Source organism: Hemicordylus capensis, chromosome 3 (assembly GCF_027244095.1).
Source record: "Hemicordylus capensis ecotype Gifberg chromosome 3, rHemCap1.1.pri, whole genome shotgun sequence".
Classification (NCBI taxonomy): domain Eukaryota; kingdom Metazoa; phylum Chordata; class Lepidosauria; order Squamata; family Cordylidae; genus Hemicordylus; species Hemicordylus capensis.
Window position 1 is genome coordinate 187,580,492 of NC_069659.1, and position 18,260 is coordinate 187,598,751.

The following is an 18,260-nucleotide window of genomic DNA, read 5'->3' on the forward strand; positions in this document are numbered from 1 at the left end:
TTAGACTGAATATCAGGGAACTCAACTATTTCAGATTAACAAGTCAACAACTTAAAACATATGAGCAGAATGCAGAGCAGAATTCTCTTAGTGTCTCAGGGCCAATTTGTACTTCATGTAGCAGAACTGGGTGGGCCACTTGTAGCGGGCCAGCCTTTGCTGTTGCTTTAAAAACCTCACTCTTTATTAATTAGGTCTATACAGGTATGTGTTTGGATGTATCTGGAGATGGTGGGGGGAGGGTGCTCACTGTCCCTAAGGCTATTCCAGTGGTGATGGGGAACAGAGGATGATGTGGCTTTGGCAGAGTAGCAGGCTATTATACAAGGAAAGAGAGATCAGAAATTTAATAGCCGTTACCCCTCCCAGCCCTACTGCCAGCTCTTTGACCTTGGGGAGCAGTAACAACCTTCCACAGAACCTCACCTTGCTTTGTTGTAATGCCACATTAGTTTAAAATAAAACAGAAATCATCCGTGTGGATGATTGTGGCTGATGAAGCTGACCGGGTATGTATTACAGAGACCTGGATGGGGGAGGCTAGTGGTCCAGGTTGGGTCCAGCTTCTCCCAGCAGAATAATCTGTTGTGGAGCAGGTGAGAAGATGTGGGTGGGAAAGAGGAGTGGCTGTGATCTATAAGAACATCTCCCTTACCAGGGTTCCTGTCAGGAAATTGGCCTATAGTGAGTGTGTGTCTGGAGTCTAAGGATAGACTGGGACTTCTGTTGGTGTACCTTTCACCCTGCTGGCCAACAGAGTCTCTAACTGAGCTGACTGACTTGTTGCAAAGTTGGTGTTGGAATCTCCCAGAGTGATAGTTCTGAGCGACTTTAATGTTCACTTTGGGATCAATTTGTCCGGATCAGCTCAGGAATTCATAGAGGCCATGACAAATTGGGCCTATCCCAAGTGGTCTTGGGACCAACTCACTTAGCTGGTCACACGCTCGATTTGGTTTTTTGCCCTGATCAGGATACTGTTCTGTGGGCGGGGACTCTTGTGATTCCCCAATTGTCATGGATGGACCACCATCTGGTTAAGGTTGGATTCAGAGCCACAACTCTCTTCTGCAGGGGTGAAGGACCTATTAGGATAGTCTGCCCAAAAAGGCTATCGGATCCAATAGGATTCTAAGAGGCCTTGAAGGCTTTAAGGTTGGTTCTGCCAGCGATTCTGTCAATGCCCTAGTTCAGACTTGGAATAATGAACTTACTAGGGCAGTAGGCATGATTGCTTCTGTGCGCCTTATTCAAGCCACTTCTAAATTAGCCCCTTGGTATACTGAAGCAGTATGGGGGCTGAAGTGGCAAGGTAGACTGCTAGAATAAAAGTGGAGAAAGACTCGGCTCAAATCAGACAGATTACAACACAGAGTGCATTTGAAGATCTACACTTTGGCAATGTGTGCAGAAAAGAAGCAGTTCTCTGCCTGCATTGCTTTTGCAAGCTCATGTCCAGCAAAGTTATCTAGGCTTGTGAGAGGGCTAGTACATGTCCCTCCTCCCTTTAATGATAATTTGGATCCATCAGTTACCCATTGTGATGTTTTACTTGAGCATTTTGCAGATAAAATATCTCGTATTCGAGCTGACCTAGACTCTACGGTTACTGCAGAGTCTACTGTGGAGATGTCCAGAAGCTCCCCTTGTTTGGTTAAACTGGATCAATTTTAGTTTGTGACTCCAGAGGATCTGGACATGCTGCTTGGGACACTTTGTCTTACTACCTATCCTCTTGATCCTTGCCTAGCATGGCTTATACAATCTAGCAGGGAGATCACTGGAGAGAATCTTGTTAAGATAATTAATGCCTCTCTGGGGGAGGGCAGAATGCCATGTCTCAAGGAAGCAATTGTTAGACCACTGTTGAAGAAACCTGTATTGGATAACTCAGAATTAGACAATTATAGGCTCGCCTCCAATCTTTCATGATTGGGCAAGGTGACTGAGAGGGTGATGGCACCTCAGCTCCAGGCATCTTGGAAGAAGCAGATTATCTGGAACCATTTCAAAACTGGCTTTCGGGTGGGCTATGGGGTTGAGATGGCCTTCGTCAGGATGATCTCCAATTAGAAATCAGTGGGGGAGTGTGACTCTGATTATCCTTTTGGATCTCTTGGTGGCTTCCAATACCATCAACCTTGGTATGCTCCTAAAGTGCCTGAAGAGATTGGGAGGGGGAGGCAATGCTTTGCAGTGGTTCTGCTCCTATCTCTTAGGTAGGTTCCAGATGGTGTCACTTGGAGATTGTTGCTCTTCAAAAAGTGCTATTGTATGGAGTCCCGCAGGGCTCCATTCTATTTCCTTTAAAAAAAAAAATTTACATGAAACCGCTGGGATTGATAATCAGGAGATTTTGTGCAGGGTGTTATCAATATGCTGATGACACCCAAATCCTTTTATCCATGTCAGCTTCATCAGGAAGTGGCCTAACTTCCCTAAATGCCTGACTGGAGGTGGTAATGGGCTGGATGAGGGAGAACAAATGGAAACTGAATCCAAGCAAGACAGAGGTACTCATTGTGAGAGGTCGGAACTTAAAAGTGGCTTAGATCTCCCTGTTATGGATGGGGTTACACTCCCCCATAAAGAGCAGGTATGTTTGTCACCTGGGAGTATTAGAGTCTGGACCCAAACTCTCCCTGGTTTCTCAGGGTGAGGTAGTAGCCAGGAGGGCTTTCCATCAACTTCAGCTGATATGCCAGATATATCCATTTCTGAAGATAAACTACCTTAAAACAGTGGGGCATATGCTGGTATCATTCAGACTTGACTATTGCAATGCTCTCTATGTTGGGCTGCATTTGTACATAGTCTGGAAACTGCAGGTGGTACAGAATGCAGCAGCCAGGTTGGTCTCTGGGGTTACCTGAAGAGATCATATTATACCCATTAAACAACTAAACTGGCTGCTAATAGGTTTCTAGGAAAAATACAAAGTGGGGTTTATTACCTATAAAACCCTGAATGACTTGGGTCCAAAGTATTTAAGAGAACACTTTCTTCTACATGAACCCCACCACCTAGTACGATCATCTGAGGAGCTCCAAGTTGCGGTTGCCACCGGCTCAGTTGGTGGAGACTCAAAACCAAGTCTTTTTGGGAGTTGCCCTGGGACTTTGGAACATGCTTCCTAACAAAATTAAGAGCCCTCCGCTTCTCTGGATGTTTTTAAGAAGGGCCTGAAGACATTCCTGTTTAGTTGGGCTTTTAGCTTAGAGTTTTACATTTTAGAGTTTTTATCTGTATTTTAAATTATTTTAATTGTATTAATGTTTTAATTGTGTTTTTAAATTGTGAACCACCTAGAGACTTGCATATGGGGCGGTAAAAAATTGTTTTTATTTTTATGTTTATACTTATACACACACACACTTGATTTATATACTTGAAATCATACGGCTCTTTACACCAAAGTTTCATTTGGGCGGGTATTGCAAAATGAATGCCCATGCTGAGTAGAAAAGATAACATATTTAAGAAACTTTAATATCTGAGAATACCAATTGGGTAGAATTAATGTGTTTTCTTTCACATACTACCCTACAATCATACATCACATGTGAGTGCTACAACATTCATATGTAGCATAGACAGCAAAAGCAGCTCAAGCATGCTTTTAGAATGTGAGAAAATAGTCTTAAAGTTTTATGCACAAGTCCCAATTTCCATGTATGCTTCTGATTTAGTAAAGTCACCACAAAATGTTTTCACCTCATCAGCATTATATGCTGATGATGTTTAGTGAATGCAGACCTGTGTGGTATCAGCTGGATGTGGAAAATATCAATCATGGTAGAGTCATAACTATGGTGGCAAATTTGTGTCTGGGCCAACCAACAGAAGACAATGCATAGAAAAGTTGCATGTCAGAGTGATAGCTAAGCATCAAGGCTGTGCCATCAGCTGCCACTGCAGGCTAGTTCAGAGACTGAAGTTGGGACCAGTGGGGCTGAGCAGGAAACCAGAATTGGGAAGCAAGGCAAAATCAAAACCAAAGCCAGAGGTCAAGGCTGAGCAGGCAATGGTAGATACCTGGCACCAGGACCAAGATGACCTCGTTACTGAGGCAAAGCCTTAGTCCAAACAATAAGCCATTATCTCTTTCCTGTTCTGGAAGCGACCCAATGATCAGCTGATCTGGGTGGGGCCAGTCCAGGTCTAAAAGCTCTGTGTTGTGCTAAAGCTGTCACAGTTTAATGTAATTGCATCTGGGGATATGGGAACTGTAATCAAACAGCTGGAGAGCCAAGGGGTTTGTACCTCTCAGCCTCAACCCACACAGCTCCTGACATTAGGCTACACTCCTTCTTGTCAACATCCTATGTGCATGGCATTTTTTTAAAATAGAAGAGTATTCAGTCATGTAAGCCTCCATCTGTTTAAACAGGCTTACAGTTTTGTCAGCAAGATCCAGTTTTTTTGTAGACAGTGGTACTGTCCAGAGCCAGATTTACTATCTCAACATGAACTAGGCCCATGTGGTGATGTCTTCATATGGTAGATTTATCACATGAAATTGACAACATAAAATAATTGTAGAAGATCTTTTACCACACTGAAAGTGAGTGTAGGAAATCTGGCCCAATTGACTGTACACACTGTACATAAAATATCTTTTCTCAAGCTTCTCTCCTGTGCCCTGCACACATGGACACATACTACTGGAGCAACAGAGTGTCAGTAACACTACCTGGTTCCTAATCATCATATTGTATAAAATGATAATAAGCTATTCATTTAGTTAAGTGAAGCTTAAGTGGAGTTAGGGGACTTTAAAAAACAGTGGGAACAGTTTTAATTCATAAAATCAATTATTGTTTATTCCTTCATCCAAATTTGTGGACCGCCCCAAACTTCTGTCTTTAGGCAGTTTACAAGTTTGTCCTTTGTATGAAAGGCAAATAATATCATATGAACATATGCACAGGATAATGGGTCAAAATCCTCCTTTCTTTCTATTAGCATCTTCAAGTATACCCTTTGTTAACTTTAAAAAGAAAAGAGCTAGTTATAAGACAGAGTTGGAAAAGGTGGAGATGAAAGAAACATGTTATATAAAATAAGTAACGAAGGAGGAAACAACACGCAGTTATAAAAGTAAGTGATGCAAGAAACATACGAGAAAATATTGAAATATGCCTGGTACAAAATACAATTTAAATGCAGTTCGTGTTTCCAAGAAATGTAAAAAATGACTTTCCAGTGGCACCTGACACCATGGAAAATTAAACAGATATATAACAAGAAGTTATGCTAAGAATTAATCTTTCACTATAATCTTAACTGACAATTACCATCTTAACAAGTTAGCCCACTTGCACCTCAATATGTTCACATATCCACCATCTTGAATCGGAGAGAACGACATCATCACAAATTACACCATAGAGGTGTCCCTAAGAGTCCTTACAACTGCAACAAATTTGGTTCAAATTGGTCCAGGCATTGCAAAGTTGATAGAAATAGGGACACGGACATAGAGAGAGAGAAGGGGGAGAGAGAAATGGGTGGTCTTATAAGCTTACTTTCCTTAAGTAGGCTAATAAAAAGGGAAATGTTGGTGTTCTTATTCATTTTTGCTGAAAGTGTAGTCAAGCACAAAAGGTTTGGTCTAGGATAGTCAATGAATTAAATGAAATGTTTCAGATGTGCTTGATCACGGATCCTAATTTGTATTTATTAAACTATGTTGGTTACCTCCCTAGAGAGATATGAGTCCCATGTAAACCACCCAGAGATTTGCGTTTTGGGCAGTATACAAATAAGTTTAATAAATAATAAATAAAATGTCTATATCTGCTAACTGCAGCAAGATTGAAATTTGTAGCCCATTGGAAAGATTCAGAAGAACCAATGGTAAAGAACTAGGCACTTAAAAGCTGGGGAATAATAGGACTAATCAAACTTACAGCATATTTGAAAGACAGCACAATACACAATACAGTTGAATGTGGAAAAATGGAAATTGAGAAACAATGAGTAAAATTGCTGAAAATAAAGTTAAGTGATAAGTATGGAGTATTTCAATGTAATATGAACTGTGTCAATCACTTGGAGGACTGTAGAAATTCCTTTTTAGCCTAATTTCCTTAAGGAAGGTAAGCTTATGAGATCAACCAGCGCTGTGGCTATGGCTGTGTGTGAGTGAGAGAGCACGCGTTAATGGACGGCCCAGAACTTTGCAATGCCTGGACCAGTTTGAACTAGGGTTGGGCACAAATCAAGATTCATGCATGATTCAGAGGGGCAGTCTGGGCACCTTTAAGAGCGAGGAGAATAGGTCCATACCTGCTCCTCCACTGCTTGCCACAGCTTCCTATTGCAGCGTCACACAACCCCAGCACCTCTCTTGCAGTGACAGCACAGCGGTGGCATGGCAGGGGCACACACATGGCCTCCATGCATGCATGGCGACCATTTGTATGTTGCCATTTGCATGTTGCCGCCATGTGACAGGTTCTGGGCAGCATGACACTGCAGCAGGAAGCTGCAGTGAGCGACGGAGGAGCAGGTTTGGACCTGTTCTCCCCGCTCGAAAAGGTGCCTGTTTGAATTGAACAGAGAGCCAGCGTGGTGTAGTGGTTAGAGTGCTGGACTAGGACCAGGGAGGCCCGAGTTCAAATCCCCATTCAGCCTTACTACTTGCTGGGTGACTCTGGGCCAGTCACTTCTCTCTCAGCCTAGCCTACTTCACAAGGTTGTTGTGAGGAGAAAACTTAAGTATGTAGTACACTGCTCTGGGCTCCTTGGAGGAAGAATGGGATATAAAATGTAAAATAAATAAAAATAAAATAAAAACTGTGCACGCATCTCGATTTGTGCACAATCCTAATTTGAACCAAAGTTGTTATGGTTCTAGAGACACCTCAATGGCATAGTTTGCGATGATGTCATCCACCCCAATTCAAGATGGTGAATGGGTGAATGTTTGAGATGGAAGTTGATAATTATCACTTAAGATTATAGTGAAAGGAGATTAGTTCTTACCAGAACTTATCTTGTCTTTAAGTAAACCTGTGATGGTATCTATGCTTACAGTTATTATTATTTTTTAAGTATACAATTTGTTATGTCTGCTTACATTTATATTTATGGTTATTCTTATTAGATAGTTTGGACATTTATATTGGTTTTTTGCTGCCTTTTCTCAGCTAAGATACAAGTTTGGTACCAATTTTTAGTCAGGAGGCTCGTTCAGACGTTTCTGAGTTCAGGAGTGCTCATGGTTACAGCTGTGAAAGTGGGGAGCAAATCCTGCCCAGCTGCTGTGCCAGTGATCACAGTTACGGCACTCCCCCCCTCACAGAAATGTGAGGGGGGGAGTGCCGTAACCTGTGACTCCACATGGCACAGACAGCTGGGCAGGATTGCCTCCCCACTTTCACAGCTGTAACCATGAGCACCACTGTACTCAGTCATATCTGAATGAGGTTTCACTATAAATTAACCTTTTATACTTAAGGTTAATTAGGATGTTTTACAATATCTGTTTAATCTAAGACTGTTCTTGGAGAAGGAATACGAGGACATGGTGAATGATAAATTGAGTAATGCATTTTTTAACAGAATGAGGAAAAGGACAATACTTGATAAGAGGGTTTTCAGGCTTGTGTGTTTAACTGTGAGGCAGTTGTTTAATTTATGGATTTTAAAGCTCTGAAAGAAAGAAAGATTGTAATATTTTGTTGGGAACAGAAACTGTATTTAATTTTGACTTTTAATTGTGAACAAAATAATAAAAACTAGCTGACCGGGCGCACAGCATCTGCGCCCCTAGTAGCGCCGCCGCCGGGCCCGAGAGTGCCGCCGCCTGGCCCGAGAGTGCCGCCGCCTGGCCCGCCGCCTTGCCTCCGCAGCCACCCAGCCAGGCAATTCTCCTGGGTGCGCCAGGACCAATCAGGCGCCCCCACAGCCCTGCCAATCAGCTGGGCTGCCGGGACGCACGTTCCAAAGGCACACCCAGGAGAATTAAATATATAGATGATTTTTTAAAAGTGAAGCTAGCTGGTATACTATTAGTAGTCACATACTTAGATGATGGACAGTTCTCTCTATTTAGCATAACTCTCAGAGAAAGAACATTTACTCAGAAGGTAGGGAACTCCTATTCTTCACCTGTTATTGGAACAGAGATGCACATCTCTCATCTTTCTGAATCCCAATGTATATACCATGATAGGTAGCAAAAGACATTGAAGGATGGAGGAAAAATTACCGTGCATCTCTGTGCTGATAACATGGTAAGAGAGAAGGGAAAGGAGACAGCAAAAAGCAGTAGTCATTCTCACTCACTTGTCCATCAGTGGCATTTGGTTGCATATACTGTGCACGTGCAATTGCAATTCACCTATCAACGTTGGTTTGAGCCTTCTGTATGCATCGAAGTGGTTATATAACTTCTGCTGCTTAGTCCTAGAGTTTGGTCAATGTATATGTACCCACCAGGAACTACCATTGCTGTCTTACTTGGTTACACCTCTGTCAGTATATACAAAGCCTACAAAGGAACTTCTACACAGCAATGTCATCTGATCATCATGAGCAGTTATACCACCAGTTATAGTCTTGTAGCTCTGCCTGAACACACAGTAGCAATAGTCCAGAAGCACAGTCACAACCAAGCATGGAAAAACAAGATACCCACTAGGATTCCTCCTGCTCTCCCAGTGTTTGGTCAGAGAGAGAGAGAGAGAGAGAGAGAGAGAGTGTTAGCCAACTTTCTACACTACCTGGTTCACACAGTTTTGTGCAGCCCAAGAACCTTGTTTACTTTACATCAAGGAAAGCTGGGCTCAGCAGAAGCAGTGCTGCCCCTCAAGCCATTTTTGAACTGGCTGCAGCAATTATTTTCTTCGCACTTGTAATTTAAAATTGGCCATCACTTATGCATCTCCTTTGAGGTTATTATTTCTTATTACTGAAATCAACATATGTATCTTAAGAAGTGTGTGTGTGTGTGTGTGTGTGTGTGTGTGTGTGTGTGTGCATATACACACACACACACCTTTCCCTTGCACTTATACTTTATCTTAATTTTCCATTTCTCCCTGTTTATTTTAATTATATAAATGAAAAATCTTTAATATACCCAAACATTAAAATATAGTACTTTAATATATTGAGTATGCAGTGCTCATCAACATTTATTAAAAAGCACTTCTAAACATATTTTTACACACCAGTTCACAATTAGTTGCTGCTAAGTACATTTATTTTTTAAGAAAATCAATCAATATGGCAAAAAGAGGCAGGTGTTGCTCCTCCTTCCAAAATTACTCGAGTGGCCACATTTTGTCAGCTGTCTTTTTTTCACATAACCTGGCAAAAATGCTTGGGAGCATACTAATAGTATGATTAAATATTTTCATGTTCCTTATAGCATTAAGAACTATTACATAACTGGTAAGAACAAACAATGCTCTGAAATCCTCATATTTAATGAAGCATTTCACACTCACACACCCCCACCCCTCTGATTTATACTAAATTCATATGATTAATGTACAAAGGAAGACTCAAAAAGAAGAAAGAGGATATGAAAAGCAGGTCCTGTTTCAGAAACCAAACAGAAGAGAACCTATATTTTTCTCTCTATGGGTTCCCACACAGAACACCTCAAATCTTCACGTGGCAACATAGCGTGCTGCCACTAACCCAGCCTGAATAGCACAAGACTGTTTGGAAGGCATAGGACAGGCTGGGGCAACCATGAAATCAAAAGCCAAGAAGAGCAGGGTGTATCCCTACTGGCTGGACAGAGGGGATACCAGCGGAGTGCAGGGGAGGTTCTCAGCCACTTGGAAGGAGGAAGTTCTTAATCTAAGGAGGAGTGTTTGACAAAACAAATTTCAATGTGCTATGCATGCAAGGATAACATGTCACAGGGAAATGGTGGGGGAGGATACCCCTTGGTTTATCTGAATGCAAACAGAATGAATTCAGAAAAGAGTGCTGTTAAAATGCTCACTCTCTTCAGTCACATCATGCCTCTGGCCTGTCTTCCTAAACCTTCCAAATCAATTTCAAACTATAAGAACTTACAGATGTAACGTTTTCCATCTCCCAGTTAATTCTGCAAGGTTGCATCTACCTTTGCTTCCTCCTTTTATTCTTGCCTTTACACTTCCGACCAGGCTCTTCCCATTCCACCTTTCTCCCATCCTCCAAATCTTTCCAGAGTCACCATGGCCTGGTTTATACTGCAGCACCTAGTCGAAAATGATCCTCCCTCTTCCAAATCCTCACTAGTCCTTCAACTTCTATCGTTGTCTTACTATGTACAGCCCATAGCACACTGTTGGCACTAAACATACCAAGTAGTAGCAGTTAGACTGTTCACATCAAGGCAAAGACAATTAATTGTACTAGCCAGAAAACCTCCAAAACTCTAGATCCCTCTTATTAAGCTCTGACTTCAGCTCGCTCTTACATAAAAGGAGGCTTGTGGTTTGCTAGTCACCTGCTGGGGTGACTAGCAATTGCCTTCAGGCACAAACACCCAAGCTACGCATGAAGCTAGCACCAACACTTGGCAAAACAGCCAAGCCAGGGCCAGTTGTGCACACAACTCAGCAGAGCAGTGGGAATGGCTGCCTCCCTCTCAGGCTGCGCCCACACGCACATGCACACAGACGCACACAGACTTCATCCTTAATGCAGAATGTGCACAGCCTGACATGGAAGCAGCAGGCTGGGTAGGCTGTGCCACTCTCAAGTCCTGGGTGGGGGAAGGAGTTTGTTCCAGACCTCTTTCTGCTCTGCAGGAGGGTCATCGCAGGAACTGAATCAGCTCCTGTACCCATCTCCCTACTGCTGTGGGTGGGCAAACACGAGCATTGATCTCCAGTGATGCCTTGCCTAAGCTTCTAGGTCAACATGAAATGGAGGATCAGCTGCTGAGCACTGCGCAAAGACACAGAGCAGCATTAACGGGGACAGGCTGCCCAGGCGCCTGCCTTTTCTTTGGGCTGTATGGCTAGAAGGTAGGGAGAAGAGCATAAGGGTGGGTTGGGGGAGTAGAGCTCAAGCAAGCAGATTAGGAGGTGGGTGACCCACCCACCCCAAAACGTATATAAATGGCAAGGCTTTACAAAAAGAGCTCTTAAGCCAATACACTGGATTTTAGGCAAGTTGATTAGTGGAATAGTTCACCTCTATGGTCATCCACCAAAATCTTTTACTCTTATTCACTGGTAATACAAATGCCTCAAAGCAAGTTACATAGACAAAAAGCTGCAAGAGACAGAAAATGCAGGTGCTTTAAGACAACCCTAGTAGTAGTCATAGTTTTAATTCTCACAACAATGGGAAGCTGGACATCATTATGTCTGCCGTATAGTATCTGTTGGTTGGGATTCAGAAACAGGGCTAGTGATCTGCACAAGTTCACCTACAGGAGTCTAGAGCAAACCTGAGAGTTAGACCAGGGTTATTCCAAATCCAGTCCTATTATCTGACCCCTTCTGGATCAAGTGATTCCCTAGCAAGAGATTAAGTATACCAGTTAAAAATGGTACTCTGTAGCTATAAATGATGTAGATTTGTTTTTAGCCAAGTCAACACCTCCACCATTCTGTTTGAAATCTTTTAAAAACGAGAATTCCGATTCAAGCAGTCTCTTCTCTGGCAGAGGAAACAGGCAGTTTGCTTTAATAAAATGCCATTGATCAGCCGAGAGAACCAACTTGGGATTTTTTTAAAGTTTACAAACACACATGCACACACGCTCTAACATTCAATACACATGTTTTTACAAGTACCTTTTAAGATGCTGCTCCAACTCCAAAAACACTTTCATGACTACTCCGTGGAGGCCTTGTCCCTGGAGAACTCTTGGTTACATCGATCTCTGTTGTCTCTGTCAATTAATTACTGCACAGCCAGGAGCCATACAAACATGTAATAGTTCTCAGCATGAATATGTTTAGTGATAGCAGCATATATTGCTCATTATAAACAAGACAGGGCTCTCAGGAATCTCACAGGGCATGGGTGGGAGGTGGGGGCTGCAGCCAGAGATCACGCAGATGCTTCTATTCAGAGTTTGCCATGTACAATACTGGCTGGTTATGGTTAACAGCAACAAGGACAAGTGATGACGTCACACAGCTTGAGATCACATGCTGTCCTGTTACATAAAGCATCAAGAGAGATTAAGATCTTCTTGATCAGGATTTCACCTCTTGGAATTTACACACAGTATCTTTCTGAAGTACATATTTGCTCCTCCAATTCTGATGAGTCACACCCTTCTCTCCCCTTAAAAAACTACCATCTAATTGTTCATGGCTTGCCTTGTTTCACAGAAAGAAAACAAGTTTCTCATTCAGCTGCTTTCTTTACCTGGTTGATGCCTCTTTTTTTAAAAGGAGAGCTGTCTCCAGCTGCTAGCCTGCCCCATCATACAGCAATCCAGCAAGCTGGAGGAAAGAAAACTGATAAAAGGGGAAGCGAGGCAAAGCCGACGACTGGAACTACCATGGACAAAGGAAATAAAGAATGCAACATTTTCTTTCCCTTACAAAAAATAGGCACCGACTCGGACTCAGGAGTTTGCTGCCTTGTTTCTCAGACAGAGTTCTAGAACTTGACATCAGGCATCAACTAACCCAAGGTCAGCCTCAAGAAAGAGATTAATTAGAAAGCCTGCTGAAGACCCTCCCCCCACACCCCCAATCTTTGTCAGCTGGTAATTAGCAACTGCTACCTTAAAGCAGTTTCCAAGAGACTGGCTAGAAAGAAGAGGGGCACTCATTTCAGTTTAACAAGTAATAAGGGGTCTCAGCTATACTCACTCATGCAAAGGGGCTCTGTGATATGAATCTGACTGAAAGTGATTCTAGAATATTCACATTTTTAGAGCAGATGTAAACTACATGTATTTCAATAGACCTGTTGGTATCAACAGATTATATATATATATATATATATATATAGAGAGAGAGAGAGAGAGAGAGAGAGAGAGAGAGAGAGAGAGAGAGAGAGAGACCCGACTAGGTGCTTTTAGACTAATTAAACTAAATTAGCCAACAGATACGCTGCACTATCCACATGCGACACTTGGAGGCTTTTTCATGCCAGTTAATAATCTCCCTTTACTGAATACTGCAGTTCTATGGGGCTGTTGGGGAAAGCATCTTAAAGTACATTCCCTTAGGCTGGAACAGTCAGCACATGACCGCTGCCAAAAGCAGCGGCAGCAGCCCTGAACTGCTGCCTGCTCTTAACGTTTAGTAATACAAAATATGACATGATGTCATTGCATTGCTTTGTCCGGCAAGCAGCAGCCAGTGCAGTTGCACAAGGAAGCTGAAAACATGATGACCTGACATCACACATTTTGTGTTACTAAATATGAGTAAGGGAAAGAGGAAGAAATGCAGGACTCTAAGCTTTTAGCAACAACCCCGTCAGCTATAGCATGCAGTAGATCCAGCCTGAATCAGCAGTGCCAGCACAGAAGAATGTTTCATAGGTAAGGTAAAGTGTGTTGTTGAGTTGGTGTTGACTCCACAGAGCCATGTGGCTTTCTTTGGTAGAATACAGGAGGGGTTTACTATTGCCATCTCCCACGCAGTATGAGATGATGCCTAACAGCACAATAATAGCATAGCATTTATATAATATTTAAGAGTATTCAAAGGACTTGACATATATTATCCTGCTGCACTCCTTAGAACAACCCTATAAGGAACATAGGAAGCTGCCATGTACTGAGTCAGACCCTTGGTCTATCTAGCTCAGTATTGTCTTCACAGACTGGTCCACCCTGGTTGCATATGAATGGGAGACTAGAAGTGTGAGCACTGTGAGATATTCCCCTCAGGGGATCGAGCCGCTCTGAGACAAAGAAAAGGTTCCAAGTTCCCTCCCTGGCTTTTCCAAGATAGGGCTGAGAGAGATTCCTGCCTGCAACCTTGAGGAAGCCACCACTGCCAGTCTGTGAAGACAATACTGAGCAAGATAGACCAATGGTCTCACTCAGTATATGGTCTGACTCAACATAGCTTCCTATGTTCTTATGGTTTTTTAAAAATTGAGACTAACACTACTGCTGTAGTCAAACATGAAGCTTTCTATTATCTTCTTCAATGAAGTGTTTTCAACTACTTCCTCAATTTGTGTTTTCGACTGCTGAAACACAAATCTCCCCCCGCCCAAAAAAAAGTTACCACACTGAGAGCCAAACTGGACATGATGGAAGCAGCAATGAACATGAACAGTATAAAGTATGTGTGGGTTTCTAATTTTTACCAGCAAGAGGTACATGCAGGTAAGAGGGCTGAGTGCCTCTTACTTTAGCACACCATGCTCTGTTGTTCCAGGTCCTTCTCCCAGCCAGGCTTAGATACCAGAAGTGAATGGGTGAGGGTGGAGTGTGCTTCAAACAATGTGGCACATTAAGTTTAAGGTGAGGAAGATTCAGTTCCCTTTCATGCGTGCACCCTGTGTTCTGAAAAACTGACCTCATTTAGCTACCACACACACTTTACACATGAACAAAGCAGATATGTGGTATGTGATGTTGCAGCATCTCTAGGTTCACCCGAAGACCAGCTACACTTGAAAACATTATGCCAATACTCACAATAGGATCTTGGAAGATGGGGTTTGTTGTAGTTAGTGTGGGGATCTAGACTGTTCGTTGTAAACAGTGACTGACATAGTGACTAAGAAAGCACTGATGTGGCAAGGGGAACAGAACAGCCCCGGTGCAATGGGGAAGGGACGGTTCTTCATGACCTACCCTTCCCCAGGAAGCCCTCTGTACCACCCCAAAATATGTCCCAAAGGGTCACCAAAAACTGCTCTTTCCTCAGTGCACTGGTACAATTAGTCTGGAAGCACTGTTATGATCCATTTGCTGTACTAGTGCTTCCTTTTGTATCCTTCCAGGATACAAGCCACTTTCATTTGCTGGTTCCACATACCAATGTTTTCATGTAATTTCATCTTTTTAGCCATCCTGTGTAAATCAACAATTCAATCAGTAAGTATCCCCCACCTTCCCCAAATGGTCGACTGAGGAAACATTTTTACTACTTTGAAAGGACAGCCTCTAGCTACAACTGAAAATGTTTGAAGTATCTCCATTTATTTTCTTCTCCTGTCAACTTCCTAAGCTCAGCACCCAAGATATGTGCTTTCTTTTTTGTTCTGAAATGTCCTGAGTGTTATAAATACTGACAGGTTGCACACAAATGAATTACCACAATGAGTACACAATGATGCCAGATACAGACAAGTCTCAGCTCCAATAGTACAAAAACAACTAGATTTCATACATGGTAGAACTAGGAAGCTTACCGTTTTTAATTTCTTTGCCTCAATTGCAATCAAACCTCAACATCATTCATTTTATTTCAAGATATATCTTTTGCTGAGGCATCTTCTCCATCCCTACACCAAACACACACACACACACACACACACACACACACACACACACACACACACACAGCAAAAACCTGGATTTTATCCAATAAATAAACTGACACTGGGTTACAAATCTTTACCCTTTGCATTGGTCAAAATACAATGTTGTAACACCACAATTTAGACCTTTCAGTGATGCAACTGTCATAAGGTTTCAGATCACAATAAGGAGGAAAAGAGGACTGTGTTCCCACTAGACCTCACCACTTCTTTAAAAACCTGGAGCGGGTACACCAGAGTAAAGAGAGATAATCTGAAGTTTCAATTTAATCTGCACTTATTTTCTGGAACAGAAAGGGCTGGGTGTTGCTATACTCAATCAATGCAAGAGAATGTGAGGATTAACAACAATATTTGCTTAGCATGATGCACACTTTAAGGATTGTCCAGGATCCTGACACAGCAGTAGCAGTGGCAGCCCTTGAAGAAGATAAAGTATCTCAACGGTTTTATTTATATACAAAATAGATGCTTTGTCCCTTCCCTGAATTGCCCTGTTTCATTTAGAGTAAGGTTAGAGAAGACGACAATGACAACGACAAGCAGCAAGGTGGATGGACTCAATTACGACAACAATGAAGGCACCACTGGGAGACCTTAAAGGCCAAGTTGAAGACAGATCATCCTGGAGAGAATCCATCTATGTGGTCGCTAAGAGTCAACACTGACTTGACAGCACTTAATCAATCAAGGTTATGTACAAGAACTGAAGCCCAAGAGATCTCTGGGATATCTCCAGATGCTATGAGTTCATGCAATCCTCCAGATTGGGAAAGGAATATATATTATGTAATTCTTTCGGGGGCGGAGGGGGAGGAGAAAGCATAGCACCTAAGAAGTGCACACCTTCCTTTATCAGGAACACCCAATGCCATTTCTTAAACTTAACATAAACCCACTTGAGAGAGAGCAAGAGTACGTTTTTAATAATAGCACCTGGGTAGGAACAGTTTGAAGAGCTACACTTTGTGGCTGCCTCTACCACAATGGAACCCCCTCCCGAAATAATCTGTCAGGATCTGAGCCTCTGGGGAAAGCATTCCAATAGCAGTGTCACTGCAGAGCCAAACTGCAGCGCCCAGAGGATTTGGAGCAAATGTGGCCCTGGGCTCAGCTTCACCTTTGGGGCTCTCTTGACTAGATCCAAACAGAGCAAGGTCCTTGGACAAATCTAAAAGGTGAGATACCCCCTGTGGGGTTTTGTAGCCTTTTAACAGATCACTTGAAAACTGTAGGATGCATGAATGGAAAAAGGGGGGGGGATTTTTAGATGAACAAACATGGCGACATGGTGAAAAATACTGAAGTGGGGGAGGAAATCTCCAGGAAGGCATAGATTTAGCCAAAGTGGGCAACCACTCTGCAATCATTCATTTGCCTATGTCAACCACTTGAACTTTATTGTTGGAAATTGATAATAATAAATGCTGAAGGTAGATCAGCGAAAGGAGAACTTAGCAGTTATCACCTATCCATCCAGCACTGGTGTCTTTGAAGAGAATGGCATCCAGCAGGAATGGATATGATAAGGTAAGAGGCCAAGCCTCTCTCTCTCTCTCTCTCTCTCTCTCTCTCTCACACACACACACACACACACACACACACAGAGTTCTTTGATGCCTTTTGTCTTTCAAATTAAACAGCAGTGGCAGCTGCTGCTCTTGGGAAACTCATACATCTGGTGTTCCCTCAATCACTCTCCTTGTGTGGTTGGGGAGAGCAGAACAGAGACATAGGCCAGGTATAGGGAAACACCATTGATCAGCCTGCCAGCAAACTGTGTGCACACACCTCTCCCTTATACTTATCAAGTAGTCTGTAGCTACAGCAAGCAGTCCTTTCAGCAGCAGCTGAACAAACCGCCATGCTGTCTTGGCCAATGGCGAGAGCCACTGAACGCTTCGGCAGCTCCCCGTCTGCCCTCCCACCACCATCAGCAAAGATCATTATGCTCTGCCAGGTTCTATTTCCAGCTCTCCCACACCAGCACTCAGACGTGTGTGTGCGTGTATGCGTGTGTGTACGCATGCACACACACACACACTTATTCATCCAGCACTTATTCTGAGGTGCCTTCATTGCTCACAGCTCTCTCATGAAGCGCAACCTTCTCACATACCTATTATCAAGGATAAAAGGGGGGCAGGGGAGGTAAGAGTAGGTCCCTTAACTGAAAGACAGCTTCCCCTCGACTTGCGTCTCATGCACCAGTTCAGCATCCTGGACAGCAACCATGTGGAGACTCTCCTATCATTATTATTTATTATTTAATTATTATTTTACATTTTATATCTCGCTCTTCCTCCAAGGAGCCCAGAGCGGTGTACTACATACTTTGGTTTCTCCTCACAACAACCCTGTGAAGTAGGTTAGGATGAGAGAGAAGTGACTGGCCCAGAGACACCCAGCAAGTATCATGGCTGAATGGGGATTTGAACTCGGGTCTCCCTGGTCCTAGTCCAGCACTCTAACCACTACACCACGCTGGCTATCATTCAGAGGCTCTCTGACACCACACAATTGGGTTCACTAGGGGCCCAAGTTTGATACAGGAAAAGAGGCTACATTTCAGTATGTATAGTTTAATATGGCTTTAATTAGTTACCTTACACATATTTTCAAATCTGCTGCTGTATGCCCTTGGCTTTTAGGGGGAAAGCAAGCACAAAATTTAAATTACTAAGTCCTGAACACCATAATTATTGGAGGGGGGGATCTTGGTCAGTCACACAGAATGCCTCCCTGCACCCCTGCAACCCCCCAGCCTCCTCCCCAAGGACACAGTCTGCCAAGGTCACAATCCACTACAGTCTGCTTACTCA

The 18,260-nt window shown here is 42.9% G+C and overlaps 1 protein-coding gene across 2 annotated transcripts in view; it reads right to left on the reverse strand.

The window, feature by feature from the left end:
* TSC22D1 (TSC22 domain family member 1) overlaps positions 1-18,260 on the reverse strand; it is an 87,067-nt gene that overhangs the window by 8,591 nt on the left and 60,216 nt on the right. The window contains exon 1 of one of the 2 annotated variants that reach the window (XM_053310789.1): positions 11,763-11,902. The exons of the other annotated variant lie outside the window; for it this stretch is intronic. Coding sequence (XP_053166764.1) covers positions 11,763-11,800 — 38 coding nt within the window. The 5' untranslated portion in view covers positions 11,801-11,902. Of the gene's footprint in view, positions 1-11,762; positions 11,903-18,260 lie in introns of those variants that run through there. 2 annotated transcript variants of the gene reach the window in all.